The sequence below is a fragment of the Camelus dromedarius genome, chromosome 24 (assembly GCF_036321535.1).
Source record: "Camelus dromedarius isolate mCamDro1 chromosome 24, mCamDro1.pat, whole genome shotgun sequence".
NCBI classification, from domain to species: Eukaryota; Metazoa; Chordata; class Mammalia; order Artiodactyla; family Camelidae; genus Camelus; species Camelus dromedarius.
In genome coordinates, this window is record NC_087459.1 from 15502067 (window position 1) to 15520619 (window position 18553).

The 18553-nt window shown below is 42.2% G+C and overlaps 1 protein-coding gene across 1 annotated transcript in view; it reads left to right on the forward strand.

Annotated features, from left to right (window-relative positions):
- Positions 1-18553, forward strand: part of IQCK (IQ motif containing K) — a 109530-nt gene that overhangs the window by 63283 nt on the left and 27694 nt on the right. The window contains exon 8 of the mRNA XM_031433121.2: positions 14878-14989. Coding sequence (XP_031288981.1) covers positions 14878-14989 — 112 coding nt within the window. The remainder of the gene's footprint in view (positions 1-14877; positions 14990-18553) is intronic.

The following is an 18553-nucleotide window of genomic DNA, read 5'->3' on the forward strand; positions in this document are numbered from 1 at the left end:
TCTCTGAGAAGGTGTGATTTGAGCAGAGATATGAATGAAGTACATTCTAGGAAGAGGGAAAAGCACATGCAAAGGCCTGCAGGGGCAGGAGGCTACTGGATGTATTTGAGGACAAACAAGAGCATCAGTGTGGCTGATTAAAGTGAGCCGGGGATGACGGAAAGAAGGGGAGAGAGTACTCAGGGATCAGATGCTGTCGAGTCAACTGTGAGCTCTCATCAGGAGGATGGGACTTGAGATTTTCAGTCTGACTTTGATGAGACGTGATCGTAAGGCTTTCAGCAGAGGAGTGACACAGTCTGACTTACTTTTCATCAGGAAACGGTGGTAGCCAGCATCCACAGTGACTCCCCAGTGATCTCCATCTCCTGGTATTCACATTCCTGGGGAGTCCCTTCCCACAGATGTACCAGGGTAGAGATGTGTGACCAGTAGAACATGGCAGAATAATGGTGTGTTACTTCCAAGATTAGGTGATCAGACACTGCTGTCCTAGTGTCTGTCTCTTGCATCATTCACTCTGGGGGAAGCTGTCCTCATGGGGATAGTAACAGTGCTGCAGGGCCCCTTGTTCAGAGGTTTAAATGAGATGGTACATGTCAAGTGCTCAGCACAGTGCCTGGCTAACTGTTAGCTCCCTGTTGACTTGATCTGATCCATGCATTTTCTTCCCTAAGACTATACTCCTGACCATTTCCTGCTGGTTTAACTTAATTAAAAAAAAAAAAAATTCCCTGGCAAAGAATATCCTCTCAAGGAAAATCCTGTTTTTCAAAATGTCCTTGAGCTCATCAGAAAGACCTTTGTCTGTGCCCAGCATGATTCCAGCCATACCCCAGAACGAAGGCGCCTGGCTTCCATCATCCGTTTGCAGGCTCAGTTCTCAGAGCAATTTTCAGGGCCACCCGGCAGGCCGAAATAGGCCACAGCACTATAAATAGTGAGTTTGGGCTGCTTGGGGCCCAGCTTCCCAGGCCAGGCCCTTCCCTTCCCCCTGCCTGGTCCTGTATTTATTTAAATATACTTTGGGTTTTATCGGCAAGGGGATTTTCCTTAATATGCCCCAAAAAGTGCTTGCCAACTTGCCAGACTGTCTGCAACACACCACACCACCCCCTTTTATTTGCTCACAACATACCCCAAATATGTGACAAAAGCTGATAAACCCAATTCCTGGGATTGTTGTGGGGAATAAATGAAAAAAAAAAAACAAAAAACTGCATTTAGCAAGACTGGCTACACAATCTGCAGGGCCCCTTGTTCAGAGTTACTAAGAATTTCCGGATGGTGACCCAGAACATTAAAACAAGTGTGAAGCCCTTCGAAGCACAGGGCCTATATGACTGCACAGGCAAGGCCCGGAGCCAGCCCTGCACAGGAGGCACCCAGCACCCTGCCTGGCAATTAGGACTGGCCAAGTTCCCAACTTCCCTAGAGACATTTTCTTTAAAGGACTAACCAGTTTCCCTTCAAGGCAAAGCTTAGGGTAAATTGCACAGCTCCACCTTAGTCCCTTCAGTGACTTAAAATCATAGCTGTTGATTATTTTTCATGCTTCTGTGGGTCAGCCGGGTTGTTCCTCTGCTAATTTCTCCCCGACTCACTTGTGTGACTGCATTCAGTCGGTGCATTCGGTGATAAATACTGCGTTCAGGAGTGTTGGCTGTGGGAGCCCCTGCACAGCTCCATCCCGGGGCTCCGGATCCAGCCTCACCCGCAGCCCCTGCAGTAAGCGCTCCTTGGCCTCGATGGTTTTGGTTTTCTGCCCCCTGGAAGATCTCCTGGGCTGCACTAGAAGGTCCAGGGTGGCCTCATGCACAAGTCTGGGGCCTTGGTGCTGCCCCTGGCTGGGGCACTTCAGTTCTCCTCTGTGCAGCCTGTCATCCTCCAGTCCAGCTTCCTTACATTATGGAAGAAACATTCCAAGGGGGCAGAAATGGAAGCTTCAAGCCTTCTGGAGGCCTCGCCTCCGGAACCGGCACAGCCGCACTTCAATTACCTTACTGGTCAGAGCAGGCCCCGGGGCTCGCCCAGATTCCAGAGAGGGGGGATCAACTCCCCCACTTAATGAGGAGAATGGCAAAGTTTTCAAGGCGGGCAGGGATCCAGGGACAACAGTTCTCAAATGTTAGCCTGAATCAGAGTTATCTGGAAGGCCGGATAACATACAGATTGCTGGGCCCCTAACCCCACTGTACCTGAGTCAGGAGGACCGGAGCGGGGCATTTCAAACTAGTTCTCAGATAAGGCTGATGCTGCCAGCTGGGGGCCGGCACTCTGGGAGCCAGTGGTGGAGGGGCCGAGTGCCCGCCCTTCAGAGCAGTGGCTCTCAACCTTGACTGCACCTTCAAAGGATCTGTGCAGTTGTAACCACGTATAAATGTCAGCTCTGGCATTAATGGTAAGGAAGAGTCAAAGCATTGTGCAATAAATAATATGGTCTGTGGCTTAGCAAACTTGGCTGTAATTTAATCCTATAAATCACTGGAAAGTTCATTGAATGCTTTTGCAACTTATTCATTCCCTGATTATTCGGGTAAACAAGTACCAGGAAAAGTTGGATGAACTTTATCTCAACTGTCATCACGGAACCGTTGGGGGAAATTCTGTTTTTTTCCAAGTATGTATTGTGATGTGGCTTTATTATTAAAGGGACTTAAGCAAAATATGTGCGGCTTCCTGGGAGAAGGCCTTTCTAGAATTGCACTGGAAAGATTACCCCACCAAAAAGCAGCTGCTCTTCCTGAGTCAGACCCTGCCTCCTGGCCGCATGCTAATAGGCTGAGCGGTCCTTCCTGACTCTGATTTTAAGGATTTACAGTAATCAACGTGGCATCGCGTGAGTGAGCACTGAGACTGAGTTGTACAGTCTTGTAACATCAAGTTCATTCTTCACATTCTCTTCCATTAGGGCGAGTTTCCCAAACTTTTCAAATCATTAGATCATCTGAGGTTCTTACTAAACACACTGATGTCTTTTTCCACCTCATGTGGACTGAATCAGAACCTCCAGGGCAAGAGCCTGGGATGCTGTTTTCAACAAAAGCCCTAAGTGATCTCAGTATCATCAGGTAGTTTAGGGAAACAGTCTTCAAACAATAATATTTATGAAATACACCCAGAGAGATGAAAGGGGCAATAAGGGGAGCTGTGGGCTTCTAGTGCCCCTCAAGGGTAAGAGCAGGGACTGGCAAACGAGAGCCTGTGGACCAAGTCTGGCCCACTGTCTGTTTTTATAAAGTTTTATTGGACCACAGTCATGCCCATGTTTTTAAACAAGTTGGCTCTGGCTGCTTATGTGCTGTAATGGTGGAGTTGAGTCATTGGGACAGAGACTATATGGCCCATAAAGCCAAAAGATATTTACTGTCTGACCTTTTACCAAAAAAAAAAAAAAGTTTACTGACCGCTGGATAAAAGATATGACCTTGGACCTGGGCACACTTGGAACTGGAAGTAGGGCCCTCGGTGATTATGAGCTCATAATAAAAAATAAACCAACGAGGAAGGGGGGAGTCAGTAAATACCACCAGCTGGAAGATCCAGGCCCCCAAGGGTAGCAATTTGAGACTATGAAATAAGTACGTTTAAGATGATTATAGAGATTTAGTAAAAAAAAAAAAAAAAAAAAAATTTAAAGGGAATATAAACCTTGCTGAAAGAACAGGACAGTAAGAAAAAAAAAGGGGGGGGGTGGATCAGATTTGAAAAGGAACAACGTACAACCTGTAGAAATGAAGACAATGCTGTGAGCAGGCTAAAGCAGTGCCTGTCTCACTTCAGTGAGCATCAGGGTCACCTGGAGAATTGATTGAACCCGCGATTCCTGGGCCCCACTCTCTATTCAGTTTCACCTTCATATGTCTCAAGTGGAGCCCATGAATTTGCATTTCTATCACGATCACAGGTGATGCTGATGCTGCCGATCCACAGACTGTATTTTGGGTGTGACCGTATTTTGGATAGACACAGCTGGAGGAGTAATTAGTAAGCTGGGAGACAGATCTGGGAGACAGAATGCAGCAGAGAGAAAGAGATGGGGAGTGTGGGGAAGCATTGAGACAAAGAATGAGAAGGTCCAATATAAGTCTAATAGGAATTTGAGAGGTGACAATAGGATGAATCGGGGAGAGGTAACATTCCCACAGATACTGAGTGAAAATATTCCAAAGTTGGAGAAACGTGAATCCTGAACTAGATAAATGAGGACAGAACTGCACCAAAGTGCTTCATGGTGAAACTGTGGAATGCCAAAAGCAAAGAAGCCTTAAAGCTCTCTTTAAGGGAGGATCACCTACAAAGGGAAAACAATGGTACTAAGATTTCTAATCAGCCGTGGTATGTGCCAGCCAACAGCGCAATGTATCATCATCTCATCTTAAGGGAAAGTAGCATTCAACCTAGAATTATATGCCCCACTAAATTATCATTCAGAGCAAGGGTAAATACATTTTAAGACACATCTTTCACTGAAAGACCTACTAAATGAAATTCTTCAGTTAGAAGGAAGGGGAACCCATATGGAAGAATGGGGGTGGGGGCAAGAAACAATGTTGAATGAGGAAGCTGATAAGTCTGTAGGCACTGACTGTTATATACGCACGTACATAACACAAATCAACATGTAGACACAATGTAATACATGGTACCCACATATATACACATATACTCATCAACAGGGGAGAAACGAGGGGAAATGGAAATGTTAGACAATAATCATGTGAAAGTTGAGAGTAGGAAGACTGGAGTTAAGTGTTCTAAGTCCTTGTAATTGTTTGAGGGGAGGCTGGACAGATTCGTTTTTACTTTATGGTGTTTATCACATTATTACAACACGTTAAAAAAAAATAGAATGTGAAATAACAAATCAGTAGAGGGAAAAATGGAATACAGAAAATCTAATGCAATAGGAAGCACAAAAGGGAAAAAGAAGACATAACAGCATGAAAGATTTTTAAAAAAGAAAAAGTGAGAGAGATCCTACAAACATGTTACTAATCACAATAAAGGCACATAGAATAAGCTCTTCTCTGATTGTCAGACTGGATTAAAAAGAAATCTCCCTCTATGTTAGAGATACAGGCAGCACAAAAAATGACCCAGAAGAGCTGAAAGTCAAGAGATGGAAATAGATATACAACACACACATCCACCAAAGGGAAACTGGATCGTGTGTTATCAACATCAGATGAAATAGAGTTTGAGACTAAAAACATTATTAGAGATAGATGGATGCTTAATGATAAAGGAATTAACTGTTATTTTCTATTGGATTAAACTTTAAAAGAATACTATTCACAATCCACGAAACTGAATTTACTACTCACTAGTGTGCTATGACCCACTGTTTTTAAAATGCCGCTCTAATGGATACAACCTGTGTCCATCAGTAGATGAGTGAGCAAAGAAGATGTGGTGTACATATACCATCGAACACAACTCAGCTCTAAAAAAAAAGGAAATCGTGCCATTTGTGACAACATGGATGGACCTAGAGGGTATTATGCGAAGTGAAATAAGTCAGACAGAAGACAAATACTGTATGATTTCACTTCTATGTGGAATCTAAAAAACGAACAAATGCACATAACAAAATGGAAACAGAATCATAGTACAGAGAACAGAAAGGTGGTTCCCAGAGGGAAGGAGATTGTGGGGGGAGGAGAGAAATAGGTGAGGGAGACAAAAGAAGTAAAACCTTCCAGTTGCAAAATAAATAAGTCAGGGGTGTGAAATGTACAGTATAGGGAACACAGTCAATAATTATGTAGTCTCTTTGTATGAGGACAGATCATAACAAGACTTACCAAGGTGATCATTATGAAATGCATGGAAATATGGAATCATTATGTTGGGTAACAGGAAACAACATAGTGTTGTAGGTTAACTATACTTCAAAAACAATCTCATAGAAAAATAGACCAGATTTGTGATCACCAGAGATGGGGCATGGGGAGAGGGGGAGCTGAATAAAGGTGGCCAAAAGGTACAGACTTCTAGTTATAAGATAAGTAAGTACGAGGGGTGTAATGTCCAATATGATAAGTATTAACACTACCCTATGTTATATATGAAAGTTGTTAAGAGAGTAAATCCTAAGAGTTCTCACCACAAGGAAAGCATTTTTTTCTGTTTTAATTTTATATCTATTTGAGATGTTGGATGTTCACTAATCTTACTGTGGTCATCAGTCCATGATGTATGTAAGTCAAATCATTATTCTGTACACCTTAAACGTATACAGTGCCATATGTCAATGATATCTCAACAAAAGTGGAAGAAAAACATTTAAAAATAAAATGTAAAATAAAAAAATGTAAAAATAAAAATAATAAACATTTAAAAATAAAAATGTAATCCTCCGCAAAAGCCCCAAGTAACTCCTCTAAGAGGCATACTGTCATACCACAGATGAATATCTGTAACACTTGTACAATACCAGGAAATGTGTGCTTTCTGCAGGTTTTTATAATTAGTTCCTAAAGACAATGAGGAACACTCACAACCAAGCTGAAAGTCAGAATGAAACCAACTTGGTTTTGTTTTGCCAGAGATCAGAGAAGTCACTAAGCCTATTTACGGAGAGAAAATTGAATTCATGAGAGAGTTGGGAACTCTGAATATTTCAGTAGGTAATTAAAAGATATTTCACAAACATATACTTCCTTTTTGTTGGAATCTGCCTTCGGGATAATCATTAGGATGTCCAGCCATGGCAAAGATGTGGTAAGAACCTTCTGAGGCATCTCACACATGTCTCACTTTACAAAGAGTAAAGTTGGAAGTTTACTCTTGTGAGCATTGCTGAAGGGCTGTCTGCTGTGTTACTTCACAGCATCGTAGCAGCAACTGAAATATGTTAAGTACCTTCCTCCAAAGCAATTAGAAAAACTCCAGGGAATCATCCAGAGAGGATAGCTATTGCTATGTTTTTGTCTGTTTTGCCAAGAAGAGAGGCAAACAACCGAGCTAAGAGTTCAGAAGCATAGATCCATGCGGGGTGATGTCAGAGGCGCAGGCAGCCTCCCTTCCTTCCCTGCCTGCCCACCGCTCACAGCCCCATCACCTCCCTCCAGCTGACCAGTGCCTAAAGTTACCCGCCTATGAAATCCTTTCTGTATTTAATAATTTGTAAACCCTTGGGAGAAGGCCTCACTTTCAATTTTATGCATCATTGGCTCTTCAGCCTCTTGGCTCCGCACCCTAACGGCGTGTCCTGAGCGGCTCCGTATCCTAAATTGTAGGAGGCAACCTCAGAGCTGAATTCAAACTATTCTCATTACTTTGTTAATTGAGTTAGGACATCACTAACACATTAAGGGCTTACAATGTGCCAGACAGTACCTCATCTTGTCTTCACGCCAGCCCAGTGAAGGAAATATTTGCAGATGAGGAAATGGAGGCTCAGAGAGTTTAAGCATCTTGCTGCAGGCTTCTCAGCTTGTAATTTGCAAAGCTGAGAGTCCACTTCAGGCTTTCTGATCCAGAGTTGCCTTTCTTCACCAATATGCTACCCCATATTGGCTTTCATTGGAATCATATATAATTGGGAGAATTTGATTGGTTCATGGGCATTTTGGGGGGGGGATTTTATTTCTGTTTTCTTCCCCCCAGTTTTATTGAGCTATAACTGACATACAGCACTATATAAGTTTAAGGTGTGCAGTATAATGATTTGACTTACATACATCATGAAATGATGACCACAGTGAGTTTAGTGAACATCTGTCATCTCACATAGATATAAAATTTTAAAAATAGAAAAAGAATATTTTTCCTTGTGATGAGAACTCTTAGGGCTTGCTCTCTTTATGGGCATTCAAAAAAATCTATATCCACATACTGGCACCTTCTTCCTGGTCTTACCCAAAGTCAAGTTCACAGTAATGTGCATACTACTCAGTGTGCCTGTCTTGGAAGAGCAGATGGACTCCACGTGGTCATTTAAAGAAGTAAAAGTAGAAAGCCATGCATAAGGGAGCCTTTGTTTGCAACGAGATTGTTTATGTGTTAAAACATTACACTGCACTCTGTGGTATTTGCTGATTGGCACAACCACTGCCATTTAAACTGATTCCCTAATCATGACAATAATGATCGGGATTATCCCCCTTCAATGGGTGCATGCTTTCCCCAGGGCTCACAAAAGCATTCTCTAGGGATCCAGGCTTTCCTGGTAATGAGAAGTTAACTAACAAAGCTGCTATATCCTGCACTGGTAAACAGCAGTCCTCAGTTTGAAATGAAGGAAATCAAAGGAAAAATAAAGGGTATCTTCTACACAGAGGAAGATCACCCTAACCTGGTCAGCAGAAAGAGAACCCTGAGAACAGCTGCAGGCTTCCAGGATGATGGGGAAATGAGTGTTTCTGTTTGTTGAATATTTAGGTAATTGAGAGTTCAAGGGATTGTAGCAAAAATCCATCAATTATTTTGAAGTTAAAGAACTCTTGTTTGCCTCTCAGCAGCCGGTCACTTAAAATTTGAACACTTGTATTCCTAAAAAAATAATATATATGCTCATTGTAAACATCCCAAACAATTCAACCCAGAAAAATATGGAGTGAAAAGTGAAAGTTCCCACCCCTCACCAATTCCACTTTCTCCCGAGAGGAACCCATACTCCTTGTGTGTCCGTCCAAACTTTAAGAAAGAATTTGACTGTAATAAAACATAGTCAACTTGCTGAATATAATTATTGTTAACCTCTCTTTAGTGATTCAGAAGATCCTTCAGGTTTATTCTCGTTAAGGGTATCAGTCATCACAGTGCAGAAATGTGGGGAATTCTGTGTGTTTGAATCCTGACCAACAGAAGACTGCTGGAAAGTTGTGGATAACCCTCTTTTTGGCCCCCCGGGAGGATTTGGGCTTGTTCAGACCACAGCTGATAAACTTCCTATCCGAGACAGAGATATTGAAGGTACCTAATCTTAATAAGACTTCAGGAAACACTGTAAAAACATTGGTTTATAATTTAAAAGATTTGGGGGATTACCTTATGTTCTAAGACATAAATATAGGGTCACTTTTATTCTCTGAAATTTGTATAACTTTATAATTTATAGGTAGATACATATGCAGTACTTTGTATGTATATATAATTTAAAAAATATATATTTATAGACAAATTTTTTTAAGCAAGAGTAACTTTCATTTATAAGTTCAGCTGGAAACAGGGAAACAGTCTTCTTCATTTTGGAAAAACAATTCACTTGTGTAGTTTTCTTAAAAGGGAGAGGACGTAATAGGAAGAACTTTATTTTTCTTGAGTTTCTCCAATTCTTCAGATTCTTCTTGGTGAATAGAGCTGTAGGGTGCATTGGATCAGTTTGCATAAAGAACCTAGGAACTTTCTAGAAGGGAAGGGATTGAGATCACCCCAACCCCAACATTTCTCCTTAAGATTCCTAGTTATAAAAACCCATGAGAGGACCCTTCTAGAAGACAGCTGAACTCTTGGGAAACTAATTCAGGAAGGTAAAAGGTTAAAGGATGTTCATGATGGCAAGTTTGTCAAGGCTTGGCTCCCTACCACTTTTAAGTGGTTATTCTTGCTTTAAAACTAAAAAAAAAAAAAAAAAAAAATTGCAGTCATCTCTTGGTATCTGTGGGGGACTGGTTCCAGGACCTGGGCAGATACCAAAATGAGAGGAAGCTCAAGTCCCATAGTTGTCCCTCAGTATCTGGATTCATGTTCATGGGTCCAACCAACCATGGACTGCGTAATACTGAATTGCAGAAGTGGACCCATGCAGTTCAAACCCACATTGCTCAAGGATCAACTGTACTTCCATATTTCGGTGATGGATCTGGATCTGAATAGATTTCGCTGCTTGTTCCAAAATTCCTCAAAGGCAAGTCTCTTTGGATTTCCAGTAGACCTGTAATGTAGTAACAACATCGCCACATTTAAAAAATACTCTTTCCGTCCAGCTGTGGTGAGCATTTTTGGAAGTAACTCATATACTAAGTTGGAAGCAGTATTACATATGTTAGGATTTAATAATTAAGCTTTATTCACAATCTTTATACCTTATTTAGAAGGTCAATACATTTTAACTTGAACCCCACTATGGGAGGAATTGAAAGTTCAGAAATGAACCCATATACCTGTGGTCAGTTGATTTCTGACAAGGGTACCAAGACGATTTAATGGGGAAATAATGGTATCTTTAACAAATGGTGCTGGGAAAACTGGATGTCTATACGCAGAATTCAGTTGGACTCTAACCTTATGCCATACACAAAAATTAACTCAAAATGGATCAGAGAGCTAAATAGAAGAGCTAAAACTATACAACTTTTATAGGAAAACACAGAAGTAAATCTTTATGATTTTGGATTCAGCAATGGTTTCTTAAATATGAAACCCAAAGCACAAACAACAAAGAAAAATAGAGAAATTGGACTTCTTCAAAATTAAAAATTTTGTGCATCAAAGGACACCATCAAGAGAGTGAAAAGACAGCTTACAGAATGGGAGAAAATATTTGCAAATCCTATGTCTGGTAAAGGTCTAGTATCCCAGGTATACAGTGAATTCTTAAAATTCAACAGTAAAAAGACAAACAATTCAATTTCATAAAGGACAAGGAACTTAAATAGACATTTCTCCAAAGAAGACATACCAACTGGCCAACAAGCATATGAAAAGCTGCTCAGTGTCATAGTTATTAGGGAAATGCAAATCAAAACCACAGTGAGATACCATTTCACACCCACTAGGATGGCTGTGATAATAATAATTTTTAAAGTGGAAAATAACACGTGTTGGCAAGGATGTGGGGAAATTAGAACCCTCATATATTGCTGGTGGGAATATAAAATGATGCAGCCACTGTGAAAAACAATTGGTGGTTTCTTAAGAAGCTATCCATAAAATTACCATATGACCTAGCAATTCCACTCCTAGGTATATACTGTAGAAAAAAAAAAAAAAAAAAAGGAAAATAAGGGCTCAAACAAAAACTCATACACAGATATTCATAGCAGCTCTATTCACAATAACCAAAAGGTAGAAACAACTCAAATGTCCACCAACTGATGAATGGATAAACAAAATGTGGTATGACTATGCCACATTCAGGAAAGAAGTACTGAGACATGTTAAAATGTGGATGAATCTTGAAGATATTTTATGCTAAGTGGAAGAACCCAGACACAAAAAGCTACTTGTTATATGGAATATTCAGAATAGGCAAATCTGCAGAGACTGGATTTACAGGCTAAGAAGACACCATGGAGCCCAAAGAAGACACCGTGGAGCCCAAAGTAGACTCGTGGACGCTGGGGGATGGGGGAGGGGGAGAATAGTGAGTGATCGCTTAATGCTGTGCAGTTTCCTTCGGGGGGGGATGCAAGTTGTCTGGAACTAGATAGTGGGGATGGTTGCACAACATTGTAAATGTACTGACACTACTTAATTGTACATTTTAAATTGGTTAAAATGGTAGATTTTGTTATGTGTATTGTACCATAGTTTTTTTTTTAATTGGGGTGATTGGTGACTCTGACGAAAACCCAGTGGGAGGGAAGGCAACAAGTCTCCCCAGAGTCAAACTACTCCAAGAGAAGGAAGCGAGAGACTCTCTATAGATGAGGGAGGAGCGAAAGGGGATGGCGGTGGTTCTGGGGCTGTGAGGTGGTTGATGGTGAAACTCAACTCAGTCTAGTTCTTTCGGGGACTGTGTTTGTGTCATGGGGAGGTGGGTGTGTGGGTGACTCTAAAAAGTTGAATTCAAAGTTGAATTGCAGTGATCACGGCAGGAAGCCTGGATCCCAGTAACCAGAGTAGGAAGTCAGAAGACCCAGTGGTGTCCCGGAAAAGCAGGAGGTTGGCCCTGGCTTGGTGGCATCACTTGGATCAGCAGAGCTGGGGGCAGCTGGCCCCTGCAGACAAGCCTGTGCTCTCCCATTTGCCCTCTCCCTGGGCCCCCTTTACTCACTTTCCCTAAATGCTAGGTCCTGCAGGTACATGAATGTTCCATTCTGCTTCAGTTCGTCCTGCGTCTCTCCCAGCAGCTGGGACATCAGTTCCTGACTGTCAGCCCAGCCTGTCTGAGTTGTGGCTTCAAGAAGAGGAGGGCAAGCAGGTCACCATTTTGGGCACCGATGACCCCTGGATAGACAGACAGGACCACGCCTAGAAAGGGATACGTTGATCTGAGCGTGCAATGTGTGATACCCGCCTCGCCCCGCAATTCCACGTCCTAATTCCAGTATAGGTAGCTCTTCCCCCAGAGTGTAAAGCTACTACCTCATTTGAAATGAGTAGAGCCCATTAAACAAGGAACCCCCCCCCCCCCCCGAAGTGGCTGTGTTTAGTAGTTCATCCAAAGAGCTGAGCCAGGAGACCGTTCTCCTGAGGACATGTTTCTCATGATGCCTCACAGTGTGCTTTGGGACTTTAACTTCTCTTTCAAAATATATATAAAATATGAAGGTCACTCACTTCCAGTGCTGGAACCGCCCTGTGAGGAGCATCTCCCCCGGGAAGTAGAGAAGGAGGGGAGGAAGCAGGAAGGGGAGCGTGTGAGCGGCTGTGGTGTTTCTGTGTCTCTACTGCTTTTTCGCCTTAGAGTTCCAGGTCACCCAGGACTGGGTCACCCATCTGCATCTTTGCGCAGGTTGGTGTGTCTCCCCAGAACACCATTGCCCTCCACCAGCCTCCTCTCTGTGGCCGACTACAGTTCTTCCTTCCACACTCAGCCCAGAGGCCATCTGGGCTGTTTCCTGACCTCTCCAGGCTGAGCTCCAGGCCCCCTCTGTTTCCGTGTACTCACCGACATCCTTACTCTTACCACACTGTGTTGGCCTTGCTCCTGTGTACTCTGTGTCTCCTCTTTGACTCTTAAGTCCCTCGAGGGAAGCTGGAACAGTCTGCCTATATTTGAATCCCAGCTCCACCATTTCCTAGCTCTGAGACTCAGCAAACCACTTAAGCTCACTTTCCTTATCTGTAAAATGGGGATAATCATTCCTGCCTGGTTTTGGTTTTTAACATTTGTAAAGCACTTAAGCAATGCCCGGGACATAAGTGTTCAATAAATATGAGCTGTAGTAATAATTTAAAATAACTATTATTATAGTCACCATCAATTCTCTCTTAATTCCCAATGTCCAGTATGCAGTAGGCACTCAGTCAATCGAACGAAGCTGTGGTTAATATATCAACTCTGATTAATCTAGAACTCTGCTGTCCAGTACAACAGCTACCAGCTGTATGTGGCTATTGAGCGCTTAAAATGTGTCTAGTACAACTTGAGATGTGCTGTAAGTATAAAGTACGCACCAGATGTTGAAGACTTAGTATGGAAAAAAAAAGTAAAATACCTCATAAATAATATTTTACATTGATTACATGTTGAAATGATATTATTTTGGACCTTTAAGGTTAAATAAAATATATTCTTAAAAATAATCTTGTTAGTTTATTTCACATTTTAAAATGAGACTGCAATAGAAATACCATATAATCTGGCAACTCTACTTCTGGGTACTTACCCTCAGAAAACAAAAACACTAATCCAGAAAGATATATACAGTCCTGTGTTCATGCAGCAGTAAATACAGTCGCCCAGACAGGGAACAACTGAAGTGTCCATTGTTAGACAAATGAATAGAGAAGACGTGATACGTGTGGTATGTACACACACACAGGCAGACCTCATTTTCTTGCACTTTGCAGATACTGTGTTTTTTTTTTTACAAACTGAAGATCTGTGGCAACCTTGCATGGATCAAGTCTAGTGGTGCCATTTCTCCAACAGCATTTGCTCACTTCATGTCTCTGTGCCATTCTCGGTCATTCTTGCAATATTTCAAACTTTTTATTATTATATCTGTTATGGTAATTTGTGATCAGTGATCTTCGATATTACTCCTGTAATTGTTTTTTTGTTTTGTATCTTTAAATTAAGATATGTACTTTTTTAGACGTGTTATTGCACACTTAATAGATTATGTATAGTGTAAACATAACTTTAAACTGGGAAACCAAAAAATTTGTGCTGTTTGCTTTATTTCAATATTTTCTTTATCGCAGTGGTCTGGGACTGAACTCAAAGTATCTCCAGGGTATGCCAACACAATGGAACATTACTCTGCCATAAAAAAAGAACATTATCTTGCCATTTATGACAACACGGATGGAGCTAAAGGGTATTATGCTGAGTGAAATAAGTCAGAGAGCAAAAGACAAATACTGTATGATTTCACTTATATGTGGAATTAAAAAAACTAATGAAAAACAAAACAAAACAGAAACAGACTCAAAGATAGAACAAATTGGCAGTTGCCAGAGTGGAGATGAGTGGAGGAGATGGGCAAAAATAGGTGAAGGGGATTAAGAGGTATGGACTTCCAGTTACAAAATAAATAAGTCATGGGGATACAATGTGCAACAGAAGGAATAAAGTCAGTAATACTGTAATAATTTTGTATGGTGACAGATGGTTACTAGACTTATTGTGATCATTTCATAATTTTGTATATTTAAATGTCAAATTACTGTATTGTGCACCTGAAACTAACATAATGCTGTATGTCAATACTACTTAATAAATAAATAATTAAAAAAATAATAAAACGAGATTGCAAGGAAATTTAAAATTACACCTGTGGTTACATCCCTATTGCACAGCACAGATCTAGAGTGTTCTCAGCCTACTATTAATATAGCAAACCTTCATGCAACCTCATTCACTCTCAAATGTTACATAAGCTTTAGGGGTAGAGATAATTCATTTAGAACAACCATTCATTTAGGATCAAAAGTACATCCAGGTGGTTCGTAAAGGATTTTCCTCGCAGGGTTAACAAGCTAACGTGTAGAAGTATGTGGCAAGGGAACTAAAGCTTTGCGGGGATTTTCCAGGTTCGCTGTGATCCTGAGATCCAAGGATTGCGGCAGTGGCAGAAGAAACTGCGCGAGGACAAGTACATCCGCCAGCGAGTCAACGCTTTCTGGGCCAAACAGGAACAAAAAGGTCAGTTGCTTGATTCACGGCCCTTAGTTTATGCAGGAAAAGCTTGACTCTTATCGCAGGCTTGGGAAGAAGCCCTTGTGTCTGCATGGAACTCAATTTGGGTGGGGAGGTGTCGGCAGATGACGCTTCTGCTCTGGAAGGTCAGAGGTGATGTGATGTAATTTGCATGGCCATTCCCCTCACCCAGGGACACGTTCAGTGTCAGGATACGTGTCTGCGGGTCTCTTTTTTTTAAGGTACAAGACATCAGGAATAACCCATCATTTTGGACACATGTGGTGGGTAGTTCTTCTAGGTTGTTGATTTTGTATCTGAACGTAAATGGTGCTTTATGCTGTCCTTTCCCCTTTTCTGAGAAATTAAACACACACACACACATTAAAGTACTAAGAAGAACAGAACAAGCACCCATCACCTGTCACGTGTCACCATTTTGTCCTATCTGCTTCCCTCCTTTTTTATTTTTAAACTTTATATTACTATGTATTTGTGGTAGGAAAATTAGAAAAGCAATAGCCAGAAAAGGGGAGAAAAAATTAGAAGTCCCAGTACTGTTAATATTTTGGTGCACATCCTGCTATACTGTTCCCAGTACAGAAAGATGAGATTAAATATGTATTCACATTTTATTAAAAATGGGTTTTTACATCATTACATTCTGTTACATGTACATCTGTACATTCTGATGTATGACCTACTCTGCCACGGAGCATACTCAGAACGTCCTTCCAATCAGCTTCCAGAGAGAGGCAGCGTGATGTTTAATGGCTGCGTGGTATGGATTTAGCATCATTTATTTAACCAACAACACAGGATGAGATTCATGATATATTATCAAATGGAAGGAAATTGCAGAACTGTAAGTTTTCATCCATATTAAAAATAGGCATATGGAAACAGATGTCTGCACAGCCTGGGAGAACACATTAATGGTAGTTACCTATAGGAATTTGGACTAGGGGAAATCTTGCACTGTTGGAATCTTTTAAATAATCACAGTACTTTACAATTATGAAAACCTATGGAAAAAAGATCAGACCTACCTTAGTTGGCTACAGGCCATGAATGCTCTCACCATCCATGCTCTCACCTCCCCATCCTCCCGTCCCTGCCCCTTGACTAGGCTGCAGCCTCTCCCATCTCTTGTTCTGCGAATGCCTTCCTCGCTGCCGCCGCCAACGGGACTCTGCACTTTCTGTTCCTTTTCTGCCAAATCACCCTTCCTTGGTGCTTCTGTGGCCACTCCTTCTCATCTTCCAGGCCCTGGGGCATTGTCTCCTCAGAGGGGCCTTCCCCAGCTGCCCCACCTAAAGGGACCAGGAACCAGTATATTGAGCCATCTCAACATGGTGGAGTCTAAACAAGTTTTCTTTTCTCCCCAGAAACTGTCTTCACCCCTGTTCTGTCCAGTCTCTCTCTCCAGTCCCTTCATGGCACACTGGGTGGATTTTATGTCTTTTAAGGATGTTCTGATTTCATAAATTTCGGCCCAGGTAAAAATCTCAATCTCAGATCCAGTTTAATGCTTACGCACCTGCCTCTGCTCTGCCTCAGTAGGGTTGGCGGTGGGGGAGAGAACTGTCTGTTTTCCCAACTCTGTCCTTTCCTCTTCCAAGCCCCTTGCTCCTTCTGTGGGTTTGGGGGGAAGTAGGGAGATACCAGGGCATCCATCGTGACCCTCTCTTGGCTGCTGCTGCTTCTCTGGCAGAGGCTGCCTGGCCAGCATGTCCTGTGGGCAGGCATCCACGTGCTGCTCTCTGACTCCTGTATCTCGTATGAGTTCTTCCTTGGGGGAGACGGCAGGTGGCCCACCTCCCCTGTGGGGATCTGGCTCTGGCTCTCCCTCTTCCCCCACCACCCCAAGTCCCACTTCTGCCAGTCCACTCCCAGCCTTTTGCTCTTGGGGTCTCCTTACCCAATGGCCAGCCCTGCTGAGGGGGGAGCAGGACAACAGATAGTTTATGTCACCTCCCAGGGTCCACTTGACCCAGAGGAAGCCAATGGTGGACATGCAGACTTCTCCAGCGCCCTCTTTTCTCCACCCCAGCACTTCTCCCCAGTTCACACTGAACCTGCCCAGAGAGGCACAGGAGGGTGAAGTGTATGCACATCTGCCCTAAAGGAGATGTCCAGCCAGATATTGAGACACCCCCAGCCTTCCTGAGTTGTTCTCTTGGGTGCTCCCTTCCTTGTCTTAAGGCTTGGGTGGGGGAAGCATCCACTTTTGGCTAAGAGAGGAGAGAAAAGCACAGCACTCTCCTTCAGGCCAGCAGCTCTCAACCTTGTTGGACTGTGGACCATTAAGAAATAGCTTTATGTCACAATCCAGTACATATGAATCTACAGATGGTTTCATATATACATAACTGAGACAAAAGCTTGAAGAAAAAATTAACTTATATGGAATGCTCTTTGGCATTTTCTATTCTATTGAGTTTTTTATTTTTTGAACGCTGGACATGACTCAGTTAATTGATTTCATGGCCCATTAATGTCTCTTTACTCGTGGTTTGAAATGTACTGCATTGGTTCATTCCTGCCCGGCTGGTACAGTTTCTTCTCGCCCTTTCCTTCCCATGGTCATCCACTTAGGTGGTGGCTGGGCCCCTTCTTCATGGGCGATTCTCAGTGTTGGCTGCACATTTGGATCCCCTCAGGAGCTTTCTGAAAATACCAATGCTACTGACTTAAAATCCTAGAAGCAATGAACATTTGTAGTGCCCAGATCTTGGTTCCTAAGCACCTCTCATTCTAAATGGAATTAGGTTTTTTATTTTTTGAGAAACGGCCCATTCCAGGGCTGGGGCAAGGAAAGTAGAAAATGAGCGCAGAACAGGTTATGCCAGAAAAATGATGGCAATGTGGGGAAAGAAAACAGGCTGCAGCTTGAAGGAAGCCTCACTGGGCAAATTGGGGACAATTTAAGTGTCAAAAGTAACAGTGACAGTAATGAATTGTAACTCATTGACTAAAATGAAAATCTAAATGTTCCTATAGATATAAAATAAAGAAACAAACAAATGTGGGAGAACAGGAAGCTTTTCCTTACATTCGAATGCCAACACATATATTTAGGAGGTATAATGAAATTAGCAAGTCACCATTTTGTAGCCATATTAGTAAATAACTACTCAGGCAAGAACCATCAGTAGACACTAAAGTATTGATCACTCAGTTTCACCTTCACAAGCTTGATGAGGAATACGATTTTCATAGTCTCAAAGTATCTCTCCATGAGTTGGTCATTAACACAAGGGGGGAAATAGTCATTTTGCGTTCGGGAAACCTGGGCAGACCCACCTTAACCAAGTGCTGAAGATTAATATCACCAATAATGGGACAAAATGACATCACATGCCCCCAGTGTGATACACTGAGAAAGACCCACGTCACATACGCTTATGCATGAGTCCTGTCAAAAGTGCGTAACTTGAATCTAATCACGAGGAACCATCAGATAAACCCCAACTGAAGGACACGCTCCAAAATAACTGATTTGGACTCATCCAAAATGCCAGTGTCAAGAAGGACAAAGATTAAAGGAGACCGAAGGGATGTGACGGC